The following is a 27,367-nucleotide window of genomic DNA, read 5'->3' on the forward strand; positions in this document are numbered from 1 at the left end:
TTTTTTTCTTACATACTTAAATTATCGGGTCTATCAGAGAATTTTCAGTTCTTTTCTGGTGATTAATCCTATGCCAAAGCCATGACAGGCCCCACAGGGTACGGGCAGAAACCATACAGCATGCAAAAGGGAACCGTCGTCTGGGCGCAGGCGCGAAAGGGCGGCAAAGTCCCACCCAATCCGGTATTCCCCTCCCCGTGAACCCGTGGACCGGAAATCGTTTAGCGGAAGAGGCGGCCTGGAAGTGGGAGGTCGCGTTTTCTCGGGGAGGATTGGGGAGAATTACTCTTCGCTGCGCTCCACAGCGGCCCAGAGGGGTGAAGGGTCAGTCCGCGAGTTGTAGGTCATGGCGCTGGCCGCTCGCCTCTGGCGCTTTCTGCCTTGGGGACGTCGCGTCTTTCCGGGACCTTGGCTCTCGAGGGGTGTTGCTGGCAGCCGCGGGCTGTGCTGTACTAGGCGACTCCGCGGCTCTGAGGTATCCCCGCCGACCTCCCGCTCCCCTCACTACTGGCTGGGCTCCGGCACCCTCTTGTTCAGCCTGGCTGCGCCGTATCACCACGGGGAATGTGGTGAACTGAGGAAGGTACTCAGGGCCAGGTGTTCCTGGAGCTCCCCAGTGACTGCGACGGACAGGTCCTCTCCCTTTCGCAAGGCTATTTCTCTGAAAACTGGGGTCGGAGGAGGAATGAGGCCTCCAGCCCCTTCTTCCCCGACAGTCCGGGAATCCTGCTGGTCTTTCCTGAGTGAAAACAGAGAACTTGGCGGGGGGCGGGGGTGGAACTTGACCGCTGTGAAAATGTTTACTTTTGGCGATACTGTACAGCGCCTAAGGCTCTTAGTCTCCCAGACTTTGAAAAGTTTGTGGTGTGATTTTGAAAATTACTGCGATTTAGAAGCAGATATTTTGTACTATTTAGGTTTAAAATTTTTCATTTGAGTCCTTTGTTTTATGTGCATAATGTTAAGGAAAGGATGTCGGATTATTGTCATCCTGTCAGTGAGAAGTGTTATTTTAACCACTTTTTAGAAGAGGAAACTGAAGTAAGGTTAAATGATGTATCCAAGTCACACAGCTAGAAATATCTTGGATTTGATGGCTGGTAAGATATCTACATGTATTGCATATAGTCACTGTGCTAAAAAAAAAACAACTAGAGAAGATAGAAACGGATAGAAAAAAATCAAGAGAGACTAGAAAAATTTTTAAGTAATAAAACTCCACTCTAAGCCAAAGGCAATAAAAAACATTCTTCCCTGGGGCACCTGGGTGGCTTAGTGGGTTAAAGCCTCTGCGTTCCGCTTGGGTCATGATCCTAGGGATCCAGTCCGCATCGGGCTCTCTGCTCAGCAGGGAGCCTGCTTCCTCCTCCCTCTCTGCCTACTTGTGATCTCTGTCTGTCAAATAAATAAATAAAATCTAAAAAACAAACAAAAACATTTTTCCCTAAATAAATTGAATTTTGGGGGAGTTGAAATTCATATTACAGCTTTCTAGTTTTTCGTGAGTTTTTGGAGCCCTTTTCATTTGTTTTTCTTTTTCCTAAATCTTTCTCTCAGCATAATGTTAATGAGTTGGAGATATGTTTCAGGAGTTTGTTGAGATTGGGGGGTAATGCTGAGTGGCTGAGATTTAATTTTTCTGTCCTTTTCTGTATGTAATCTGTGTTACAAAACACTTCTCTGAACGTTTATTTTTCAGCAGACTTGACTGTGCTTACTATGAATAAGGGTCTGTTCTAAGCTCTGGAGATACATTGAACATGAGAAACAGAAACACTTTTCCTCATTGATCTTACAGGTTAGAAGGGTAGTTGAGTAAATGTAATTAGTGCGAAGTGTTTGGAAAAGAGAAGCAAAGTTATATTTAACTTGATCTTGAAGGGAGGAAGGGGGAAAGTGTGAACAATTAGAGATGAGCTCTAAAGAATAATTGGAGATTAATGAGTAATGGAAGATGAGGAGAAAAGAATATTCCAGTGGAGAGAGTAGCATGATATAGGCCCTGAGGTAAGAAAAAGTGGTATTTTGGAGGACCAGAAATTATGACTGGAACCTGAAATAGGAGAATAAACAGATAAAAACCGTGGCTGAAAAATCAGGCAAGCGCCAGTTTATTAGTTATCTATTACTGCATAGCAAATTATTGCACAGCTTAATGGTTTAAAACAGCAAACATAATCTCACTGTTTCTTTTGTTATCAAATCCAGGTGAGGCTTAGCTGGGTGCCTCTGGCGGAAGGTTTCTCAGTTAAGGATTGAATCCGTGTTCAGCTGCTGAGGTTTCATTTGAGGGCTCAATTTAAAGGTAGAGGGAAAGTTATGCTTATAACCTCACTCATGTAGTTGTAGGCATGCCTTTGTACTCACTTGGAAGGCTTCTCGAAAGGCCTGCCTTAAGACACAGCAGCTTTCCCCATGCAGGCAAGCAAAGAAAACACAGGAGAGAATGAGTGTCAAAGATGGAAGTTACAGTTTTTTTTATAACCTACTCTGGAAGTAATATCCCCTCACTTTTGCATATTCTGTTTCTTTAAAGAGAGCCAGTAAGTCCAGCCTACATTTAAGGGAAGGGAATTACAGAAAGGAGTGAATATTAGAAGTACAGAAAGGAGCAATCTTTCTTCCCAGGATTCTTCCAGCTGGTTTCGGAATTAAATTGACATGAGACAAAAGGAACAAAAACCAAAGTTTTATTATGTGTACATGGAGGTCCAGTAGTAAAATTGAGACCCAAAGAAATGACCAAGGCAGGCAGTTTTTATACATCTTAGACTTAATAAATTTGTGAGTAATTGGCGGGATAAAGAAAACAGATGTTTGGGAGCTTTAATTAGTAAGGAATTTTAAGCAGAATTTAGGTTGAGGTAGTAGATTTGTAACAAGGCTTGTTTCTACTGCTTTCTAGGTTTTAACGTACCTATCTCTGATGATGAGGGTGTCTTTTTACTTCTTAGTACAAGGAGGGTTTTTCATATGGGAGATTTATTTCCTGTTTTCGGGGGATCAGAGGATGGTCTCAGTGTCGTTGGACCAGCAGTTTCCCAACTAGCTTCAATTAAGAATAATCAGTATACCATTGTGGTACATTTTGGGGTAGCCTACCCTGGGCCCTGACAAAAGGTAGGAATCATTTGGGGCCATTTTAATTAATATTTCTGTATATTTTTAAATTGAGATATAATTGACATGTAACATTAGTTTCAGGTGTATGACACAATGATACAACATTTGTACATATTGCCATATTTACACAGTAAGTAAAGTTAACATCTGTCTCTGCAAATTTTTTTCTCCTGAAGAAAACTTTTAAGATTTACTCTCTTAGCAAATTCCAAAAATACATATAGTATTATTAACTGTATTTACCATCCTATACATTACATTCTAGGATTTATTTTGTAACTGGAAGTTTAAGCTTCTTGGTCACCTTCACCCATTTAACCAGCCCCCTTCTATACTCCCCCTCTGGCAGCCATCAATCTGTTCTCTGTTTATAAGTTTGGATTTTGTTTTAGATTTCACAATGAGCTCATACTGCATTTGTCTTTCTTGTCTGACATATTTCACTTAGCATAATGCCCTCAGGGTCCCTTCATGTTGTCACAGATTGCAAGATTTCATTATTTTATAATTATTTTATAATAATATATATAATATATATAATAAATAAAATTAAATTAAAAAAAGAATGAAATAAAATAATGAAAATAAAATATGTAATGCCATGCTACTGCAAATTTACTAATTCCTTTCTGATTTGGATATCTTTTTTCTTTTCCTTCCTTTTTTTAAAATCCCTAATTGCTCTAGCTAGGATTTCTAATACCATGTTGAATAAAATCGAGAGTGGGCATTCTTCTGGTTGTCATTTTAGAGGAAAAACTTTTATTTTTAAGGATTTTATTTATTTGACAGAGATCACAAGTAGGCAGAGAGAGAGGAGGAAGCAGGCTCCCCGCTGAGCAGAGAGCCTGGCTCGATTGCAAGGCCCTGGGATCAGGACCTGAGTGGAAGGCAGAGGCTTTAACCCACTGAACCACCCAGGCACCCCTTAGAGGAAAACCTTTTTTGCTTTTCACCACTGAATATGATACTGCCTGTGGACTTGTCATGTATTGCCTTATTTATTTATTTATTTAAAGATTTTATTTATTCCTGGGGTGTCTGGGTGGCTGGCTCAGTCATTAAGCATCTGCCTTCAGCTCAGGTCATGATCTCAGGATCCTGGGATCCAGCCCTGCATTGGGCTCCCCACTCAGCAGGAAGCCTGCTTCCCACACTCCCCCTGCTTGTGTTCTCTCTCTCACTCTGTCTCTCTCTCTGTTAAATAAATAAATAAAATCTTAAATGAGATACCCACATATTTTTAAAAAAAGATTTTATTTATTCTTTAGACAAAGAGAGTGCACACATAAGCAGGGAGTAGTGGCAGGCAGAGGGAGAGAGAGAAGCAGGCTCCCCGCTGAGCCAGGAGCCATATGCAGGATGCAGGGCTCATCCCATATTATGTTGAGGTATGTTCCCTCTGTATCCATTTTATTGAGAATTTTATCATGAATGGATATTGCATTTTTGTCAGGTGTTTTTTCTGTATCTATTGAGATGGTCATGTGATTTGGGGCCTTCATTTTGTTGTGTCACATTGATTGGCTTGCAGATTTTCGAATCATCCTTGCAGAACCTTTGAATAAATCCCACTTGATTGTGATGTATGGTATTTTTAATAGATTTTTTTTTTTAAGATTTTATCTATGTATTTGACAGAGACACAGTGAGAGGGAACACAAGCAGGGGGAGTGGGAGAGGGAGAAGCAGGCTTCCCATGTGGTGGGGAGCCCGATGTGGGGCTCCATCCCAGGACCCAGGGATCATGACCTGAGCTGAAGGCAGACACTTAACGACTGAGCCACCCACGCACCCCTCAATGGATTCTTAAAAAATTTAATTCTAGTGTAGTTAACATAACAGTGTTATATTCATTTCAGGTGTACAATACAGTGATTCAGCAGTTTCGTGTATTACTAAGTGCTTAGCGAGATTAAGTGTACCCTTAATCCCCTTCACCTATTTCACCCATCCCTCCAGCCACCTCTCCTCTGTTGAGGAAAACCATCTGTTTTTTTTTTGTTGTTGTTCATTTGTGTTGTTTCTTAAATTCCACATATGAGTGAAATCATATGGTATTTGTGTTTCTTTGACTTATTTTGCTTTACCATTATACTCTCTAGATCCATTCATATTGTTTTAAATTTCAAGACTTCAGTATTTTTTATGGCTAAATAATACTACATTGTGTCTATATACTGCATCTTTGTTATTTGTTCGTCTATGAATGGACTCTTGGGTTGCTTCCTTATTTTGGCTATTGTAAATAATGCTGCAGTAAACATACATGTGCATTTATTCTTTTGAATTAGTGTTTTCATATTCTTTGGGTAAATACCCAGTAGTGTGATAGCTGGATCCTAGGGTAATTCCATTTAAAAATTTTTGAGGAGGGGCACTTGGGTGGTTCAGTTGGTTAAGCATCTGCCTTCGACTCAAGTCATGATCTCAGGATCCTGTGATCGAGCCCCACTTCTGGCTCCCTGCTCTCCAGGGAGCCTGCTTCTCCCTCTTCCTCTGCCTGCCACTTCCCCTGCTTGTGCTCTCTCTCTGTCAAATAAATAAATAAAATCTAAAAAATAATTTTTTTTTTTTGGAGGAAACCCATACTGTTTTTCACAGTGGTTGTACCAGTTTACATTCCCACGAAGAGTGCATGAGAGTTCCTTTTTCTCCACATCCTTGCCAAGACCTGTTGCTGCTTGTTTTTTATTTTAGCCATTCTGATAGATGTGCAGTGGTATCTCATTGTGTTTTTGATTTGCATTTTCCTGATGCTGAGTGATGTTGAGCATCTTCTCATTTATCATATTGGCCATCTGTATGTTTTCTTTGGAGAAATGTCTGTTCATGTCTTCTGTCCGTTTTTAAATTGGATTATTTGTTTTTTGGGTGTTGAGTTATATAACTTCTTCATATATTTTGGATACTAACCCTTTATCAGATGTGTCATTGGAAAATATCTTCTCCCATTCAGTAGGGTTTTTTTTAGTTTTGTCAGTGGTTTCCTTTGCTGTGCAAAAGTTTTTATTTTGATGTAGTGCCAACAGTTTATTTTTGCTTTTGTTTCCCTTGCCTCAGGAGACCTATCAAGAAAAACATTGTTACAACCAATGTCAGAAAAATCACTGCCTGTGCTGTCTTCTAAGATTTTTTATGGTTTCAGGTCTCACATTAGGTCCTCAGTCCATTTTGAGGTTTTTTTTATTGTGGTTTTTTTTTTTTGTTTTTTGTTTTTTTTTCCTGGTATGGTGTAAGAAAATGGTCCGGTTTCGTTCTTTTGCATGTAGCTGTCCAGTTTTCCCAATATCATTTGTTGAAGACGACTGTCTTTTTCACATTGCTTATTCTTGCCTCCTTTGTCATAGATTAATTAACCATGTAATTGTGGTTTATTTTTGGGTTCTCTATTCTGTTCCATTGACATATGTGTCTCTTTTTCTGCCAGTACCATAGTCTTTTATTTACTATAGCTTTGTCACATATTTTGAAATCTTGAATTGTGATACCTCCAGTTTTATTTTGTTTTCAAGATTGCTTTGGCTGTTTGGGGTCTTTTGTGGTTCCATCCAAATTTTAGGATTGTTTTGGGGCACCTGGGTGTCTCAGTCGGTTAAGTGACTGCCTTCGGCTCAGGTTATGATCTGAAGGCCCTGGGAGCAAGTCCCACACCCGACTTCTGCTCAGTGGGGAGTCTGCTTCTCAATCTTCTACTTTCCCTGCTTGTGCTCTCTCTCTCTCTCTCTGATAAATAAAGTCTTAAAAAAATTTAGGATGGCTTTTTCTAGTTCTGGGAAGAGTATTATTGATATTTTTGTTAGGGATTGCATTAAATCCATAGCTTGCTTGCGGTAGTATGGGCATTTTAACAATATATCTTTCAGTCCATGAGCATGGAATGTCTTTCCATTTGTTTGTGTTTTCTTCAATTTCTTTCATCAGTGTTTTATGGTTTTCAGAGTACAGGTCTTTTACCTTATTGGTTAAGTTTATTTCTAGGTGGTTTTTTTTGGTGCAATTGTAAATGGGAGTGTTTTCTTCCTTTCTCTTTCTGCTGCTTCATTTTTAGTGTGTAAAAGAGCAACAGATTTCTATACATTGATTTTGTATCTTGTGACTACTGAATTCACATATCACTTCTGGTAGCTTTTTTGTTGGAGCTTTAGGGTTTTCTACATATAGTAGTCTGTTACCTGCAATGAGTAAGTTTTACTTCTTCCTTACCGATTTGGATGTCTTTTATTCCTTTCTTTTTTCTGATCGGTGTGGCTAGGACTTCCAGTACTATACTGAATAAATGTGGTAAGAGTGAACATCCTTTTCTTGTTTCTGACCTTGGTGGACAAGCTCTGAATTTTGTTCCATTGAGTAATGATATTAGCTGTGCAATATATGGCCTTTATTATGTTGAGGTATGTTCCCTCTATACTTACTTTGTTGAGGGCTTTTATCATGAATGAATGTTATACTTTGTCAAATGCTTTTTTCTGCATCCTGTTGAAATGATCATAGTTTTTATCCTTCCTCTTATTGACGTGATGTATCATGTTGGTTGATTTGTGAATATTGAATCACTCTTGCATCCCTGCATGAATTTCACTTGATTGTGGTGAATGATTATTTTTAATGTATTTTGGATTTAGATTGCTAATTAAAAAAATTTTTTTTAAAGAATTCATTTATTCATTTGACTGAGAGAGATAAAGTGAGAGAGGGAACACAAGCAGGGGGAATGGGAGAGGGAGAGGGAGAAGCAGGCTTCCTGCAGTAGGGAGCCCAGTGTGGGGCTCAATCCCAGGACCCTGTGATAATGACCTGAGACGAAGGCAGACACCCAACGACTGAGCCACCCACACGCCCCTGGATTGCTAATATTTTGTTGAGGATTTTTGCATCTGTGTTAAAAAGGTATTACCCTGGAGTACTCTTTGGTAGTGTCTTTATCTGGTTTGGTATCAGGGGAATAATGCTGGCTTCATGGAATGAATTGGAAGCTTTCCTTTCTCTTCTGTTTTTTGGAAAAATTTGAGAAGAATAGGTATTAACTCTTCTAAATGTTGATTAGAATTCACCAATGAAGCATCTGGTCTTGGACTTCTGTATTTTGGGAGTTTTTTGATTAGTGATTCAGTTTCATTGCTGGTAATCCGTCTTCAGACTTTCTGTTTCATCCCATTTTTGGGAGATTATATACATTTCTTCTGGGTTGTCCAGTTTGTTGGCATGATTTTTCATAATCTTTTATAACCCTTTGTATTTCTGAGATGTCAGTTGTTATTTCTCCTCTTTAGTTTCTGATTTTATTTGACTCCCTGCTCTCTCTCAACGAATCTACAAGTTCTCAGTTTTGTTGATCTTTCAGAGAACCAGCTCCTGGTTTCATTGATCTATTCAATTGTTTTTTTAGTTTCTACATAATTTATTTCTGCTTTAATGTTTACTGTTTCCTTCCTTATGCTGGATTTGGGTTTTGTTGTTTCTTGTTTTTCTAGCTCCTTAAGATGTAAGATTAGGTTTTGGTTTTTTTTTTTTTTAAGAATTTATTTATTTATTTGACAGAGAGATCACAAGTAGTCAAAGAGGCAGGCAGAGAGAGAGAGGAGGAAGCAGGCTCTCCGCAGAGCAGAGCCCGATGTGGAACTCGATCCCAGGACTCTGAGATCATGACCTGAGTCAAAGGCAGAGGCTTAACCCACTGAGCCACCCAGGCGTCCCAAGATTAGGTTTTTTACTTGAGATTTTACTTGTTTTTTTGAGGTAGGTCTGTATTGCTATAAACTTCCCTCTTAGAATTGCTTTTGCTGCATCCCAAAGATTTTGAACTGCTGTGTTTTCATTTTCATTTGTCCCCATGTATTTTTTTATTTCTTCTTTGATTCCCTGGTTGACTCATTTATTGTTCAGTAGCACATTATTTAACCTTCATGTATTCGTGCTCTTTTCCAGATTGTGTGTGTGTGTTCCAAAAAGATACGTGGTATGGCTTGTCTTTTTTGGGGTTTCTTTCAGAGGAAATTGTTTGGCATGTAGCTGTAATTGGTGTCTCCGTGAGAGGATGGATGTTCAGGATCCTCCTACATTCCCGTCTTGAACCAAACCCATTATGGGCCATTTTAAAGTCTGCTTACTTGAACCAGATTCAGAAAACCTTATAAACAATGTTAAGTATTTCTGATTTTTATTCTAAAGATTACAGGAAACCACAAAAAAGTTTTAAACAGGGAAATCAATTGATCAAAATGATGTTAAAAAAATAACTTTGTCTAGGGTCAAGAATGGATGGGTTAGAGTGGATGCTATAGACCAGATAAGTGATGATTAGTATAGTACAGTGAGAAATCTGGTGATTTGAACTTTAATGATTATCATGGAAATGGAAGTAAGTGGATGCATTCAAAGTACATTAAGGATGTAAGCTTAGTGGACCTAAAAAATAGCTTTGATGTGGGAGTTCAAAGGAAAGAGTCAAGGAAGATCTCAAGTTTCTGGCTAGAGCAGTAGGATGGATGGTGATGCTCTTTACTGGAATAGGGCTATAGAAGGAGTTGGGGTGGGGTGGCAAAGAGGGAGATGAGAGGTTTTGGGCTATGTTTTGGTCTAGTTATAGTGACCAATAAGATAACTAAGTTGACATATAGCATAGATAGTAGGTGGATAGGTCTGGTGTTTACCTTCTGAGGTCTGAGCTGGAGATCCAGATTCAGGGGTCATTAACATATGATTGTAAATGAGAACATTGTAGATGTTAAAAGTACTTTATAGTAAGACTAGAAGAAGGCCAAGTACCTACCATGGGGGAATTCCAATATTTAAGAGAAGGAGGAGCTGACAGAAAATTAGGAGGAAAACTGGGAGATGGTAGGGACACATTCCTTTCCGTCTAGTGATGAGTTTGTATTTTGGAATTCCTTCTAACTTGAACTTAGTATAATTAGTGTTGAAGAAAAGTCTTATCTAAGAGATAGCCTCTTTGGTTTAACAAATACTTTTTGAGAATTTTTATGTGAAAGGCATTGTCAGGTATTGAAGGTGCAAAGTAAAATGGCACATTCAGGCTGTCTCAGACAGTTTCACAAGTTGTTAGTATCTTCAGGGGTCACTGAGTCCTGATTATTTTAATTGGTTTTTTAGTTCCAAAACATGATTTTTATCTGTTTTCTCACAGATGAGCAGAAAGCTGCTTTATATAACTAAATTAGTCAGAGCCCCACTGGAAAACTGTCACTTTATTAATTTACAGTAAGAAATACAAATGTTAGCTGCCCAACAGCGAATTTTCTCCACTCTCAGAAAGCCACAATATTGTTGAGCATAATACCAGCAAGGGAGTTGAACACCATGAATGTGTAGTTTTCTCAAGCTATAATAGTCTATGCAAACTTTTCATACATGTGAAATACCTGCCATAAAAATAGGGAACCAGGGGCATCTGGGTGGCTCAGTGGGTTAAGCCTCTGCCTTCAGCCCAGGTCATGATCTCGGGGTCCTGGGATGAAGCCCTCATCAGGCTCTCTGCTCAGCACGGAGCCTGCTGCCCCTCCTATCTCTTGTCTGCTGCTCTACCTACTTGTGATCTCTCTCCCTCTGTCAAATAAATAAATAAAATCTTTTAAAAAAGTAGGGAATCAGGAAACTTACTGATGATATCTTTAGTCTTTTTCTTTTAAGTACCAGCACCATAGATCACATCCCCAAACCCTCTGCTCCTAAACCTATCTTGCTTCTCTTTGGTAAATATGAATAAACTCAAGAAGTTAAATGTTAAAATTGTGATTATGTCAAATTCAGTTTTCCTGTTTTGCTGTTGATTTGTTTTGAATCCAGTTGTGTGTAATATCTTGAATATTCATGCGCAAGAAAGTAAAGCACTCAGCAAATTGGAATATGTTGGATTCCTCATTCCTATCCTCGATCCTTATGAAAAGTTAAAATATGGGTCAGATATAAGTCCTGCGAGAGAGTCAAGAATGGCTACAAGGTTTTTGGTTTGCTTCTTTGTTTTTTTAACCTAATAGAGGAAAGAGTTGCTTTTTAACATGAAAGGGAGAGTTGTGAGGTTGGTAAAGTTGAGGGAAATAGTACCTGTTTTGGCTAATAAATGTGAGATACTTGGCTGTGTTTCATGTGGAAATAGATGTTGATTAAGCTGCTGGATATATGATTCTGAAGTTTAGAGGAGTCACTCAGGCTTCATATTACATTTGTCAGTTTTTGGCACATTGATGGCTATTTAAAGACAAAATCACCAAAATGATAGAAGTAGAAAAAAGAAGGTCTGGGGACAGAGCCCAAAACACACCTGGCTAGGGAGGAACCAACCAAAGAAAAGCAGCAGCTGTTGAAACCAGAGAAAATGAATGATAGTAGTGTTCCCAAAGCCAAGTGAAAAGTGTTTCAAGAGTCAGACAACCAGCAAGTGCTGAGGGAAGGGGCTGGATGTATTACAGAGAAGCTTGAGGATGAGGGGGGAGGGGTTTACAGATATCTTTTATCTTGATTGTGGTGATAGTGATGGTTTCACGGGTTTATATGCATGCCTTAATGAATTATACATGTTATGTATATACAATTTATAGTATGTCCTTATATGTCAATAAAACTTTTATTTTTTTTAAAGATTTTATTTTATTTGAAAAAGAGTGGTGCACAGGTGGGGGTAGGGGCAGAGGGCATGGGGGAAGCAGACACCCCTGCTGGGCAGGGAGTCCATTGTGGTGCTAGATCCCAGCACCCTGGATCATGACCTGAGTCAGAGGCAGAGGCTTAACCGACAGCCACCCAGGTCCCCCTCCATAAAGATGTTTAAAAAAAATTAAACATCCAGGGGTGATTTGGTGGCTCAGTCAGTTAAGCATCTGCCTTCGGGTCATGATCCTGGAGTCCCTGCATCGAGCTGGGCATCATGCTTCCAGCTTCTCCCTCTGCCCCGTCCCTTGTTCATGCTCTCTTACTGTCTCTCACATAAGTAAATAAAATCTTAAAAAAAATTAAACTTCCATTCATAACTTAAAAAAAAAAAAGGATGTGATTAGCTGTCAAATACTGTTGATAGGTCAAGGAAGCTGAGAATTCAGAATTGACTATAGGAGTCCTTGATTACCTTAACTGCAATACCATGAGTGGGTGTTGTGGGGATAAAAGTGATTTGTGTGAGTCCGAGAGAGAAAGTGGAGACAGAGTACTGATAACTTTTTAAAAGTTTTGCTGAAAAGAGAAGTTAGACATGAGACTAAAGGGAGGAGTGAATTCAAGAGGAAGCTCTTTGTTTTTAAGGGAGAAATAATGACTTAAAAAGATATTATAGCTCATTTTTTTATCAGTGGGAATGAATTAACAGAAAGGGAGAAAAGGTTACTATCTTGTGAAAGAGAACAAACTGTTGTAGGAAAGAATTGGTAGAGTGATATCTGTATACTCCTTTGCCATTGGTCTTGAGAATTCTGGCCATAATACTGAAAATTAATTTACGAATCTGTTTGGATATGCTCCTTATTTTATTCATTGTTTATTTCAAAACTGTGGGTTTTGAAGATATCTTTAAATCCATGTACATTTTTATATGTAGTAATCACCATATTTGATATTTTTCATCTTGTCTGGTCTTAGGATTGGTACTTATTGTATATTAGTATCTCATATTTTATTTCATAGTTATAATATCCATGTCTCCTCAAATAAAACGTAGATCTTATAGTCCAGCACTTAGCATGACTGTTATTTTTAGATAAATTTCTATTGTTAGCCTTAGCCATTGTTAAGAATCTTTTCTTAAGAGTATGCTCTCCCTCTAATGTAACTATGTGAAATAATTTTTTTGTTTTTTATATTATTTTTATTAACATATAATGTATTATTTGCCCCAGGGGTACAGGTTTGTGAATCATCAGGCTTACACATTTCACAGCACTCACCATAGCACATACCCTCCCCAATGTTCATAACTCAATTACCCTCTCCATACCCCCCCCACCCCCAGCAACCCTCAGTTTGTTTTGTGAGATTAAGAATCTCTTATGGTTGTCTCCCTCCTGATCCCATCTTGTTTCATTTTCTCCTTCCCTACCCCCCACAACCTCCCACCCTGCCTCTCAAATTCCTCTTATCAGAGAGATCATATGATAATTGTTTTTCTCTGATTGACTTATTTCACTCAGCATAATACCCTCTAGTTCCATCCACGTCCTTTGCAAATGGCAAGATTTGTGAAATAGTTTTAGTGAAGAATTTGATGAAGTACATTTTGAGCTTCCAATATTCTATTTAGGATTGATTGCTTTAGGGGTAGAAGAAAATTGTAATTTTTTTTTAATTGATGTAATTTTTGCTTAAGGTAGCTGTTCCTTCAACATTTTGCTTTTGATTTAATTCTGACCATAATTGTTTCCACAGGTGATGGGAAATCTAGGAGCTTTCAAAAGAAGCCTTTTATTCTCAGCTTTACCTTATTTGGGTTTTGAAGCATACCAAGTATTTTCCCAGGCTGCTATGGTTCATGCCACAGCCAAAGGTAAGCCTAAGCTAAATATATGTACTACTTCGAGTTAATTATGTTTGTTATATTTTGTTAGTAACTTTGAGTTATTTTTGAATAATGAAACTTTGTTCTAATATTTCTGCTTTTCTCTCTATTCATCGAGTCTGATTTTATATGTATGTATTATATATATTATATATGTTTATATCTCTGTGAATATATATATGTGTGTGTATTTGTAATTTCTTACAGCAACTACAGCTTCTTCAGTGGGAAATACTCTTTTATTTATTTATTTATAAAGATTTTATTTATTTGACAGAGAGAGACACAGCAAGAGAGGGAACAGAAGCAGCGGGAGTGGGAGAGGGAGCCGGATGCAGGGCTTGATCCCAGGATCCTGGGGTCATGACCTGAGCCGAAGGCAGATGCTTAACGACTGAGCCACCCAGGTGCCCTGGAAATACTTTTTTAATACTTTGTAGTTTTATGGGACCTTTGGACTAAGAATGTTTTTTACATTTATAAGGGCTTGAGGGATTGGGAGAGAGGGATATAACACGGAGATTATATCTATATCTGGCCCTTATGACACAATAATTCTTTTGTTTCCTTAATTCCAAGGTATTACACTCTTCTTGATATAGTTAAGAAAGGCCCAATTACTTTGAGGTAAAAGTATTTTCTAGTATTACTATTTTTTTTTTTACAAACAAAATGCAGTTTCATATTAAATATCAAGTAACTGATTGAAAAATAGAAAAATTCTATCAGATTTCTTATTTGATATACTTTAGGTAAGTACATAACAAGACTTGCTATATTTAAAAGACGTTAATTAAACCAGTTGTGTGTGTTGACAGAGGCAAAATTTTAGTATATTAGAGAAAAATTTTTAATACATGTGTCAAGCTTTTTTTGTTTTTTATAGTCCCCACCTTTTAATCGTTAAGAAGTGATTGGGGAAAGAAGCAGAGATTTTATTTTGAATAGATGTTCTTATTAAAGTTGTAATAGATGAATATGAGAATATTAGGTAAAAACTGCTAGTCATTGATTTCAATTTCCCATGATTATTCTTGTCTTTAAAAGAGCAGATAAGGGGTGCCTGGATGACTCATTTGGTTAAGTGATTGCCTTTAGTTTAGGTCATGATCCCAGATCAAGTTCCGTATCAGGCTCCCTGCTCTGCAGAGAGCCTACTTCTCCCTCTGCCTCTTTCTCTGTTTCTGATGAATAAAAAAATAAAATAAAATCTTAAAAAAAAAAAGAGCCCATAATTGACAATTGTTTTTGTTTTATCTTTCCTTTTTTTTAACATATAATCTTTGTGATGGATAAAGTAGAGGACTTGGTTCCCTAGAGTTTTCACCTAACTTCAGTTCTCACAGCAACCTTGTAAAGTAGTAAGGACAAACTGTATTATGACGTGATAATAATTTTTTAAAATGTATCCCTGAGAGATGTGCCCAGTGGTTGCTGTTATAATATTTTTCTCTGTGTGTTTGTGTGTGTTCCATCTTAGGTGTTTTTTATTTATATTATTTTTGTTTTTCTGTCTGTTTTTTATTTTTTAATTTTTTTTTATAAACTCTATACCCAACATGGGCTGGAACTCAGGACCTGGAGATCAAGAGTCAGGACCTCTACTGACTGAGCTAGCCAGATTCCACGCATTATAGTATTAACTTTTTTTTTTAATAAATTTTTTTTAAGATTTTATTTATTTGACAGAGAGATCACAAGTAGTCAGAGAGGCAGGCAGAGAGAGAGGGGGAAGGAGGCTCCCCACTGAGCAGAGAGCCTGATGTGGAGCTCGATCCCAGGACCCTGAGATCATGACCTGAACTTAAGGCAGAGGCTTAACCCATTGAGCCATCCAGGTGCCCCTATAGTATTAACTTTTGAGAAAGAAGTTCGCAGTTTAACTTCTTCAAAGTCAAAGTGTCAGAGCAGAGATTAGTACTCTAATCTTTTTTTTTTTTTTGTCTGTCACACTTAGTTTCAGTGTGCTTTAGCACTCTTTCTGTACAGAAATGAGTGCAAAGATGTAAAATATGGCACTTTGAAAAGCAAAGCTGAAGTTAACTTTAGCTTTTAATGGTGATAGTCCATTTTTTCAAAAGTGCTTTCCTCCATTCCCTTCCTTCACCTCTTGAGCCAGCTGCTATGAGCTGGGCTGGGGGAGTCCTGCGGTCAAGCTGGAGACTAGGCCCTGTAGGAGCGAATGTCTTTTGCCTAGGGATGGTTTTGCGTCCCTGCCAGGTGGCATGCACCCCCCTAAGGGACAGTAGGTCCTTCATCCCTGTCTCCAAAATGGGAACTGTCAGGTGTGAATTTACTAAGAATTTAACTTCAGAGGAGACCATTTATCACAGTAAGATCTCTACTATAGGAACTGGATCAGTTGGCATAGCATGTGCTATCAGCATCTTATTAAAAGGCTTGAGTGATGATTTGCCTTTGTGGATGCTGATAAAGGCAAAACGAAGGGTGAGACAGTGGATCTTCAACATGGCAGCTCTTTCATGAAAATGCCATATATTGTTTCCAGCAAAGATTACCATGTCACTGCAAACTCCAACCTAGTGATTATGACAGCAGGTGCACGCCCTGGAAAAGGAGAAACATGCCTTGATGTAGTTAAGAGAAATGTGTCCATCTTTAAATTAATGATTTCCAACATTACCTGGTATAGTCCCCAGTGCAAAATGATAGTTGTTTCCAATCCAGTGGATATCTTAACTTACGTATCTTGGAAATTGAGTGCAGTTCCTCAAAACCGTATTATTGGAAGTGGCCGTAATCTGGACACTGTCCGTTTCCATTTCTTTATTGGGCAAAGACTTAGTTTCCACTCAGAAAGCATGGATCCTTGGAGAACATGGAGACTCGGGTGTAAATGTGTGGAGTGGAGTTAACATTGCTGGTATCCCCTTGAAGGATCTGAATTCAGATATAGGAACAGATAAAGATCCTGACTGGGAAAATGTCCACAGAGAAGTGATAACCTGTGGTTGTGAGATGGTTAAAATAAAAGGTTATATTAATTGGGCTGTTCGCCTCACTGTAGCTGACTTAACGGGAAACATTTTGAAGAATCTTAGGAGAGTGCATCCAGTTTCCACTATAACGAAAGGCCTCTATGAAATAAATGAAGTGTTTGTTAGTGTTCCTTGTATCCTGGGAGGGAATGGTATTGCAAACCTTAATAAGATCAAGCTGACCCCTGAAGAGGAATCTGTTTGAGAAAGAGTGCAGAAAAACTTTGGGAAATTTAGAAAGAGAACAAGCTTTAAAGTTTAGAGCTACCATCCTGAAGTTATTAAAGGAGAGATAGTAGTTGTAGGATTGTATATCAAACTTTTGATTGATTGATTGATTTGACAGAGAACACAAGTAAGCAGAGAGGCAGGTGGTGGGGGGGAGCAGGCTCCCTGCTGAGCAGAGAGCCCAGTGTGAGTCTTGATCCCCAGGACCCTGAGATCATGACCTGAGCTGAAGGCAGAGGCTTAACCCACTGAGCCACCCAAGCACCCCTGTATAACAAACTTCTGAATAAACTTGAATTCGTGTGTGTGTATGGTTGCTATTTGGTCTAGAAGAATGATGTATGTGTTTAGTGTGTTACAGAAATTCTGGTTCTTTTCAGCCAGTATATGCTAATTCTTTCATTCTGGCTGGCATATATATATATATATATATATATATATATATATTCATTTATATGCTTTTAAAAAAAAGTTATAACTTCCTCTACAAATGTAAAAGTTTATACAAATAATTCTAAATGTTAGTTCCAGTCCTAACTCCAGATGAAACCTTGATTTGACCTTAAAAAAATAACATTTTAATATTCCAAGGTATAACTTATTCTGAAAACTAAACTGGCTTTATTATAGATTTTAAGGAAAATTGTCTTATATTACAGAATCCTTCCTGTGTTTTCAAGCATATTTTGAGCACTTAGAAAGTAGATACAAAGAACAGAGTATGGATTTTGATTTAGCTTGCTTTGATTTTTCTTTAGCTTTGTTTTCTTAAATAAAATGTCACTTTATAATTAGTTGATTGGCATGTCCATTATAATTTGTGCGACTAGGCCAAAGTCCTTGAAAAAACATTAGTTATTGATAAAATACAGAGATCAGATTCTTTTAAACTTGGAAAATGATCCATGTTTCTGTAAAACTATAATTTCATCAGTCCTTACAAGTTTTACTTTGGCTTATATCTCTCTCCTATTTGCTATACTGTGATCTTTATTTTTCATATTTTTTAGGAAATGGTTTTCAGACAATTTTGCTCATCAAAACTGCTTACTTCTCTTTAGGGCTGTTTCATTCTCATTGAGGCCAATTAAAACATTTTTTTCCTTCTTCATTTATTGGGATACAATCATATTCTGAATCATTTTTAACAATTAAGGGCATATACATATTTTTATTTTTAGCAAAGTTCAGCAAGGTCTTGGGGTTTTTTTTTTTTTTTTTTTTGGTTAAACATTTGTTTATTTGATAGAGGAACACAAGTAGGGGGAGTGGCAGGCAGAAGGAGAGGAGGGGAGAAGCAGATTCTACTGCTGAGCAGGGAGCCCGGTGTGGGGCTCCATCCCAGGACCCAGAGATCATGACCTGAGCCAAAGGCACCCACTTAACTGACTGAGCCACCCAGGCGCCTCAAGGACATATGTATGTTTTGACATTTCAGTTGGTTGGGGTTGTGGGACTCTTAAAATGGTAACGTTTATATTTACCACAGGATAGGGCATATACCTACTTATCAGCCATAATTGAAAAACTCCATTAGGAAGTTTTTCATTATTTCTTTAAAATAGATAAAATTTAAAGCCCTTCAGGGTATGCCACTACAGTCACAGTACTCGTGTGTGTGTGTGTGTGTGTGAAAGTTCACTTGTAAATTGCCTAAAAGATAAATCAAGTGGCCCATCTTAAGTAAAGGTTGTTCATATAATCACTTCAATTGGCTCTTTTCATACACTTCCATTGATTCCACTTTGATCAGTCTACAGACCCGGGGTGAGTGCTCCTTCTTCTGTATTCCTTTGTAACTACTACAGGGCGTCTCAGGAGGTGTTGCTTCCAGTGCTCCTGAGACACAGTATTGTTGGTTTGAAAATTTGCCGTAAATTTTGATTATGTAGTTGCTACTTAGAGCCTTCTAGCATCAGAGAAAAATCCTCAAGTATCTGAAGAATCTAGATGTTCATTTTCTACTTTATAATTTCTATAGGGAGAAGTTTCCAGAAGTAGAACAATTTTGCTTACTTTGAGGAGTATTTTTTTGTCCAGATAGATCTCACGTGGCTGAGAATACACGGAGCAAGAAAACAAGTAGACCAAAGTTTACTAACTCATGTCATATCAATGACATTTTTAAAAATTCTGAGAATTACGATCTTGGGCATATTCATTTTAGGCTAAATTGAGATTTTGTACAGATGAATTAATGTCTCAGTTCATCTTGGGATATTCATTATTACATTTACTTTAAAAGTTTAGTCCATTTTAACAGTATGGTCTCTTTATGTCAGTAACATAGCTTATTTTTAAATATTTTCAGGAAAAGTACAGAGCATTAAACAAGCAAAAAAAACCCTATACAGCTGATTTGCAGATATGAGTGGTCTACATGCTCCCATCTAGTACCTATGTGAGTTTGTAGTATCAGAGCAAGTGCATTTTTTCCTGGTAAGTTGCACACTGTATGATTTTTGAAATTTCTATTTAAGAATCAAGGAAAAAACCCACATATTTAAAGCATAGATATTACAGCTTATGGTACTATGCTGTATAATAAAAAATAGATAAGTGATTTAAGATGTTAAGAAGGAATAGTATACACGAAAAGGATTTAAACTATTTTAAATTATTCACTTAATTTCTATATTTTTCTTTTAATTACGTGGGTGATGAGATGCAGCATTCCTAGATCATGTTAAGGACAGTAATCTCTATCAGTCTTCTCAGAAAGTCTGAGAAGAGTCAATGAATAGAATTAAATGTAACTTTGTTATTTACACATACCATGTATACATTCAAATATGCCACATCAATATATTTAATATTGTATAAGCTTTCTGTCACAGCAGCTGTCACAAATTACCACAAACTTAATAACTTAGAACAACATAAATTTATTATCTTACAGTCCTGTAGTTCAGAAGTCCAAAGTGGGTCCCACTGGATTAAAATCCACAAGTTGGCAAGGCTGTGTTCCAGGCTGTAGGGGAGAATCTTTTTCCTTGTTTTCAGTTTCTAGAGGTTTTCCACATTCCTTAGTTGAAGACCCATTTCCTCCATATTCCAGGCCAGTAATCATTTCACTCTGGCCTTGTTTTCATTGTTATACTTCCTCTGACTTCCTTCTTCTGCCTTCCTCTTCCACTTTGAAGGCCTCTTGTGATTATATTAGGCCCCCTGGCTAATCCAGGATCATTTCCTGTTTTAAAGTTAGCTGATGAATAGCCTTAATTCTAGTTACAAACTTAATTCCCCTTTCCCATGTAACCTGTATGCTTTCACAGATTCTAGGGGTTAAGATGTAGACATTTTAGGGCCATTATTCTACCTACCACAAATACTGATGAAGAATGCTAAGATTACTGTTTTCTCTTTTTAAGAATCTTTGGGTTTATGGGGCATCTGGCTGGCTCAGTTGGTGTAGAGCATGCAACTCTTGATCTCTGGGTTGTAAGTTTGGCCCCAGGTTGAGTGTAGAGATAACTTAAAAAAATAAAATCTTAAAAAAAAAAAATCTTTGGGTTGTTATAACCTTAATTTGGAGAATCAGCCACTGATAAAAATGTAAAATGAAATGGAAGCAAATCTAAGAAAATCAACCAGCCATATGAATATTGAACTATGACACCTAACCAGATTGAAGTAGGATTAAAGAAGAATTTGTTGTTGTCATTTTATTTTTATTTTTTTTAAGATTTTATTTATTTATTCATGAGAGAAAGAGAGGCAGAGGGAGAAGCAGGTTCCCTGCAGATCAGGAAGCCCAATGCTGGACTCAGTCTTAGGACCCTGGGATCATGACCTGAGCCGAAGGCAGATGCCTAATGACTGAGCCATCCAGGTGCCCTGTCATTTAATTTCTTTAAACTAGTTTTATAATTACATTATGATGTTAACTTAGTAAAAAGTACTTCATTTTGTTATTTAAAATTCAGAAGATTTTTTTTTCTCTTCTAGGCTTTAATTTTTCAAAAATTAAATTCAACCTGAAATATGCTGTTAGAGCATTACATTGCCTTAAAAAATATATATATTTTGTAGTAATGTATAAATAAGTTAATGAGTTGGTTGGAGCAGAGTGCTAGTGAGGTAATTTCAGATGCTCTGTGTAATTAAATTAATCTAAGTTTTTGATGACAAATTTTTCTTTAAAGATTTTACTTATTTGAGTGAGAGAGTGGGAGAGTGCCTGCATGAGTGGGGAAGGGGGAAGGGAATTGAGGCAGAGGGGAGAAGCAGACTCCCCACTGAGCAGGGAACCCAATCATGACAACATGGGGCCTGATCCCAGGACCCTGAAATCATGACCTGAGCCAAAGGCAGCCACTTAACCAACTGAACCACGCAGGCACCCCTCAATGATAAATTTGACTCTTTTTCCATAATACTGGTAAGTTAGGTCATAAAGAGAAATCTAGTGAAACAGTATGGTGTAGTCCCTGCAAATTAATAATTTTCAGTGCTGGAAATGGATGTTATATCTCGTTATTTTCTGCAATGGATGACACTTAGCAACAACAACAAAGAGGTTGTGTGGAGGGTAAGGGTACCATAAATTCCTCACAAGAAATTGCGTCTTCATTTTTGAAAACGTATCATATTTGGTTAGTTCCACAATAAGTTTTCTAATTTTTTTAATTTTTGTGGTTTCAATAAGTCACTTATTGTGACAGCTTCATCTTTATCTCTACTACACTTACGTCTAGATTCTTCAGAATTTCTGATCCTTATTTTTAGGTGATTTTTATATCTAATTTCTTTTGCTTATATATGAAAATGTTTCTTAGATTTGTTGCCGTTTGGCTTGGGAAAGCCTACTTTATTGTGTCTTTGTTTCATTTTTAGTCTTCAGAGTTGAAGAAATTCTTGAGCAAGCAGACTACCTATATGAGAGTGGAGAAACAGAAAAACTTTATCAGTTGCTGACCCAATACAAGGAAAGGTAGGCAATGTATGATAAGCCTGGGTTTGCAGTTTCCTCAAAATCTATGTTATTTAACAATTAAAACGATTCCTGGTGCTTGAAATTTTTACAGTTTTTGAAGTTTTTACTGCAAAATTTTTAGAGTTTAATTTATAGTATGTTTCTTACAGTAAATGATTCACAAGTGCCACATGTATCTCATCGATTTAGAAAAAGTGACTCTCCTTACTCATTTTTTCCATTTTGTTATTTTGCTTTGGATCATATGAGGTAGTTGTTGAATATATGGTTATCTATATTGTATATTTCTCATTTTTTAAGTTAATTTCTTATTGACATAGATGTAAATGAATTAGGATGTTTGTATGGCATCATTGTATAGTATGTGTGTATCACTTTAGAAGCAGTTTTTTAGAGAAACTAAAAATACCTTCTTTTTCTATTTTTAGTATTAGATTACATGGTATATAGATTTAGTATATAGATTACATTAGTCCAGAGTATCAGTGTGCTGTCAGTTTTTGGGAAAATGTAGGCGGAAGGAGATTCTGCCCGATAAAATAGGTTTAATAAGGCTAAATTGGCATTTCCAGACCACAAATCTACCTAATCCTAAACTAAAAATGTTGTCATTTTCAGCTACCTTTCTTAAATTCCTAAGATCAGTTCTCTCTTCATGACCCATCAATTTTGCTTCTTAAATGTCTGTAGATCCACTTTTTCTTCTCCATTTTCCCCTTAGTTACTTGTAGTGTCATGTTTGGCATTTTATAGACAATTCAGTAATTACTTGAAAAGTAAGTTGTAAGATAGTTACTCCATCTTTATTTAATTATAAATACACTGTTGCTACCTTTAGTTTCAAAATTTTATGTGAATACTGTTTTTTGTTAAATATATAATGGGCTTAAAGGCAAACATTTAATAAAATCATAAAAAGGAGTTTTAATGTTTTTAAAAATATTTCTAACTCTTAATTGTGATTACTATTTTATTTATTAACCATTTCTTACTTTATATAAGTATATTCCTATGGAAATTCTTCAAGGAGTTTAGTGCCCTTCAAATATTTCCATGCATCATGGCATGGATGACACATTCAAACATAAGATTTATTTTGAGATTCTGTTATATTCAATCATTTGTTAACACATAATTACCATACATCTATTATGTGCCAGTTACTATATTTGGGGCTAGGGATATAGCAGTTTTGTTTTGTAGAGCATGACCTGCTCTCCAAAGTTTGTGGATTTTATGGTACTATCTGAGCCAGTTAGTGAGTTGTCTGAAGTGTCTCAAGCCTTAAGTTATATGTTGAATTTTGTAATGCAAATAATTTAAAGAATTCATTCTAAGGAAGTTAGTATTTTATTTATTTATTTAGAGATTTTATTTATTCATTTGAGAGAGAGTGAGAGTGAGAGAGCACAAGCAGGGGTTGGGGAGCAGCAGCAGAAGAGGGAGAAGCAGGGAGCCTGCATCCCAGGACCCTGGGATTATGATCTGAGCCGAAGGCAGACGTTTAACTGACTGAGCCACCCGGGTGCCCCAGGAAGTTAGTATTTTAGATGATATAGGAGAGTTAATATTTATGTATAATACCGGATATTTTGTAGGAAATTTTAGCAAATAAAGTTTTTATGTGAAAATACAACATTATGAATAATGGCTTTTGATATTGCTATATCCTCACTGACCTGAAAGACCGTTACATGTATTCATTAGTGATGTGACTTTTGACAGTTTTTAAATATGAGCTAAAATGGTTATTTTATATTTATTTCAAATTAGTGAAGATGCAGAGTTACTGTGGCGATTGGCACGGGCATCACGTGATATGGCTCAGCTTAGTGGGACCTCAGAAGAGGAGAAAAAACTCCTGATTTATGAAGCCCTAGAGTATGCAAAAAGAGCACTAGAAAAGAATGAATCCAGTTTTGCAGCTCATAAGGTGAGGGGCTTAAAGTAATGCAACTGTTACCATGTGAGAGGTAGGTACATTGGTCTATACTTACTTATTATTCCTAATTTACAGAGGAAAGAAAATCTGTCTATTTTAAAGAAATTTATCTTTATAACATTTTTTCAAAAGGAAGGAATTTTTTTTCTTTGTATTCTTGAACATTTATTATAACTTCATTAGTGTGTTGATAAATTACTTTTGTGAATGCTTATTTTTAAACGAAAGTGTTAGTTGTTTCATGAATTGCCTATGTCTTTATTCCTAGTAATATAAGGATTTGACAAATGTTTACTCATTTCCCTTACATTATATATTTCCTTACATTATATATTTTGTATATTTTATATACAAATATACAGTGTGTCAAGAAGAGAGTTGTCCATCTCGGAACCTTGATTCCCCTTCAGCCAGAGCAAAAGGTGACTGCTTCATAGGCTTGTGGCTGCAAGTAGGACCCTGCAGTGGCCATCAGATCCCCTGTGGGGATTTCAGAGACACTGAAGGAGGAAGGAGGAGGACTCTTGTCTGCACCGCTCTAGACAGTTCTCCACCTTTCTCCCTCCACTCACTGCCACTAAGGAACCGCTCACCCCAGTGGTCCAGGAGGAGTGCAGGGCAGACAAACCAGAGCTGCACACATGGCCCCTTCCCCTCCCAAGCTCCAAGACTGGCAGGGTGCCTGTCACCTGAGCCCTCTCCACCAGGGGTCTCATTCTTCCTCTGGGGCTCTGGTGGAGGTGGGCATCCTCTGCCAGGCCCAGCACATCATGTGAAGAATGAATTCAGTGCCCAGTTCTTACTGTCAAGGTTTGATGTGGAATCACAGCTGCAGTGATACATACTTTTATCAGCGCTTGGTTGGTTTTAAATAAAATGCACGCTATTTTATTACGTCATATAGTACATTATATTTTTATGTAGAGGTGAGAATAGAGCAAATGGACAGCTAAGAGCTGGTATAACTTTCACATGTAACTCTGCTAGTTCTTGAATTTCCTGATTTAAAATGATGCTTTTCAATTGGCACTCTGGAGACACATGGGACATTATTGGTATTTTGTTATTAGGACATCACTTTATGATGTTGGACTGTCCTCAGTAGATCTACCAAGTCATGTGACAAGCAAATTTCATCTCCACCCATTTCCAAATGCTCCCTTTAGGGGCCAGTCTCCCTCAACACCCCACTAATACTGGTTTTTATTAAAAATAAAATAGATATGGATTCTTCAAATTTGTTGAGATTTGTTTTATGGCCCAGAATATGGTCCATCTTGTTAAGTGTTCTTTGTACACATGAAAAGAATGTTTATTCACCTATTGTTGGGAGTATTTTATAAATGTCATTCAGGTCAGTTTGGTTGATGGTGTTGTTCTTTCGTACCTTTTGTATCCTTTATGATTTTCTACCTACTTGTTCTATAAACTATTTAGAGACACATTGAAATGTCCAAGTATAATTGTAAGTTTGTCTGTTTCTTTGCAGTTTTTTTTTTTTTAGATTTTTATTTATTTATTTGACAGAGAGATCACAGGTAGGCAGAGAGGCAGACAGAGATAGAGGAGGAAGCAGACTCCCTGCCGAGCAGAAAGCCGGATGCAGGGCTCGATTCCAGGACCCTGAGTTCATGACTTGAGCTGAAGGCAGAGGCCTAACTCAGTGAACCACCCAGGTGCCCCTGTTTCTTTGCAGTTTTATTAATTTTTGCAGCATGCAATTTAAAGTTTCTATTGGGAATATAAACATTTAGGATTATTATATTTTCCTGATGCATTAACATCTTTATTACTGTAAAATGATCCCCCTTATTTTTTGAAATACTCTTGGTTTTATCTTCCACTTTGTCTGATACTAACATAGCAACTCTTGTTTTCTTTTGCTTAATGTTAGCGTGTTATATCCTCTGTCCTTTTACTTTTAACTGTCTTTATATTTAACATGTATGTGTAAACAGGTGATGAAGTCTTGCTTTTAGTTTTACTTATGTACTTCACATTATATAAAATTCATCATTGCAATGCATATACTTTAGTGGTTTTTCACATTTTCCCTGTGTTGTGCAACCATCAGCACTAATTCCATAATATTTCCGTTATCCCCAAAACAAACCCTATACCTTCTGCCAGTTAATCCCAATTCTCCCCTGCACCTGTCCCCTGGTAAGCACTAATCTACTTTATGTCCCAATGAATTTTCCTATTCTAGACATTTCATATAAATGGAATTACAATAGGTGGCCTGTATGGTCTGGCTTCCTTCCCTTTGTATAATATTGTCAGGGTTCATCCATATTGATCATGTGACAGTACTTCATATTCCATCGTATGGATATACCAGTTTTGTTTATCCATCAGCTGGTGAACATTTGGGGTATTTCCACTTTTTGGCTGTTACATACAATTGTATATAACTTGTATACAAGTTTTTGTGTGAGCATTTGCTTTTACTTTTTTTCTTATGGAGGTAAATTCACACAGCATAAAATCACCCATTTTATAAGTGCACAATACAGTGACATTTAATACATTTATAGTGTTGTACAACCATTACCTCTAGTTCCAGAACATTTTTATCACCCCAGAAGGAAACCCAGTAAGTCCAATTAAATAGTCACTCTCTGTTCCCTCTTAACTACCCTGACAATCACTAATCTGCTTGTTGTGTCTGTGGCTTTACCTACTCAGGATATTTCATAGAAATGGCATCATACAGTATGGGATCGTTTGTGGTTAGACATCTTTCACTTACCATGTTTTTGAGGTCCATCCACATTATAGCATGCATCAATATTTTATTCCTTTTTATGGAAGAATAACATTCCTTTGTATGGATATACCATATTCTGTTAACCTATTGATTAGTTGATGGACATTTGAGTTATTTCCACCCTTTTGGCTATTGTTTATAGTATAAATATACATCCATGTATAAGTATTTTTTAAATACCTGTTTTCAGTTCTTTTGAGTATATGTCTAGGAATGGATTTGCTGGGTCATATGTAATTCTGTTTTTTTTTTTAAAGATTTATTTATTTTGGGGGGCAGAAAGAGAGAGAATGTGAGCAGACTCCCTGCTGAATGCACAGGGAGCTTGATGCAGGGCTCAGTTGCACGACCCTGAGATCATGACCTGAGCTGAAGGCACTTAGCTCAGACACTTAACCAACTGAGCCGGCCAGGTGCCCCTATGTAATTCTTTCGGAAGAACTGTCAAATTGTTCTTTAAAGGACCTATATCATTTTACATTGCCACTAGCAATGTGTGAGGGTTCCAGTTTCTCCACATCCTTGGTCACACTTGTAATTATCCATTAAAAAAAGTTAAAACTAGTGGGTGGGAAGTGCATGGTTTTGATTTGCGTTTTCCTAATGAGTAATTATATTGAGCATCTTTTCATGTGCTTATTGGACGTTTGTATATCTTCTTTGAAGAAATGTCTATTCAAATTCTTTTTTTTTTTTTTTTCAACTAGGTTTTTTTCAACTCAGTTTGTCTTTTTATTGTTGAGTTTTAAGAATATTTTCTGGCATTTACTCTCTGGTTAGAAACAGGATTTGCACATATTTTCTGCCATTCCGTGGATTGTCTTTTTACTTTCTTGATGATGAGCTTTGATGCACAAGTTTTTTTAAT

At 37.1% G+C, this 27,367-nt stretch overlaps 2 protein-coding genes across 4 annotated transcripts in view; both read left to right on the forward strand.

Moving 5' to 3' along the window:
* Nucleotides 1-253: 253 nt before the first annotated feature.
* RMDN1 (regulator of microtubule dynamics 1) overlaps nt 254-27,367 on the forward strand; it is a 48,920-nt gene continuing 21,806 nt past the window's right edge. The window contains exons 1-4 of one of the 3 annotated variants that reach the window (XR_004384001.1): nt 254-475; nt 13,495-13,612; nt 21,688-21,784; nt 23,561-23,720. Coding sequence is in view for 2 of the 3 variants with exons in the window: in XM_032869093.1 (XP_032724984.1) it covers nt 347-475; nt 13,495-13,612; nt 21,688-21,784; nt 23,561-23,720 (504 nt within the window). In the remaining variant the exon portion in view is untranslated. The remainder of the gene's footprint in view (nt 476-13,494; nt 13,613-21,687; nt 21,785-23,560; nt 23,721-27,367) is intronic. The other 2 variants (XM_032869093.1, XM_032869092.1) reach the window with 2 other exon arrangements.
* LOC116874446 (L-lactate dehydrogenase A-like 6A) lies at nt 15,713-16,880 on the forward strand. Its single transcript, XM_032869091.1, is given in 3 exon segments — nt 15,713-16,034; nt 16,037-16,445; nt 16,447-16,880. Coding segments are annotated over 3 exon segments (1,077 nt in total). The 5' UTR covers nt 15,713-15,748; the 3' UTR covers nt 16,829-16,880.

Source organism: Lontra canadensis, unplaced genomic scaffold, assembly GCF_010015895.1.
Source record: "Lontra canadensis isolate GAN:19392208 unplaced genomic scaffold, GSC_riverotter_1.0 scaffold37, whole genome shotgun sequence".
Taxonomy (NCBI): Eukaryota; Metazoa; Chordata; class Mammalia; order Carnivora; family Mustelidae; genus Lontra; species Lontra canadensis.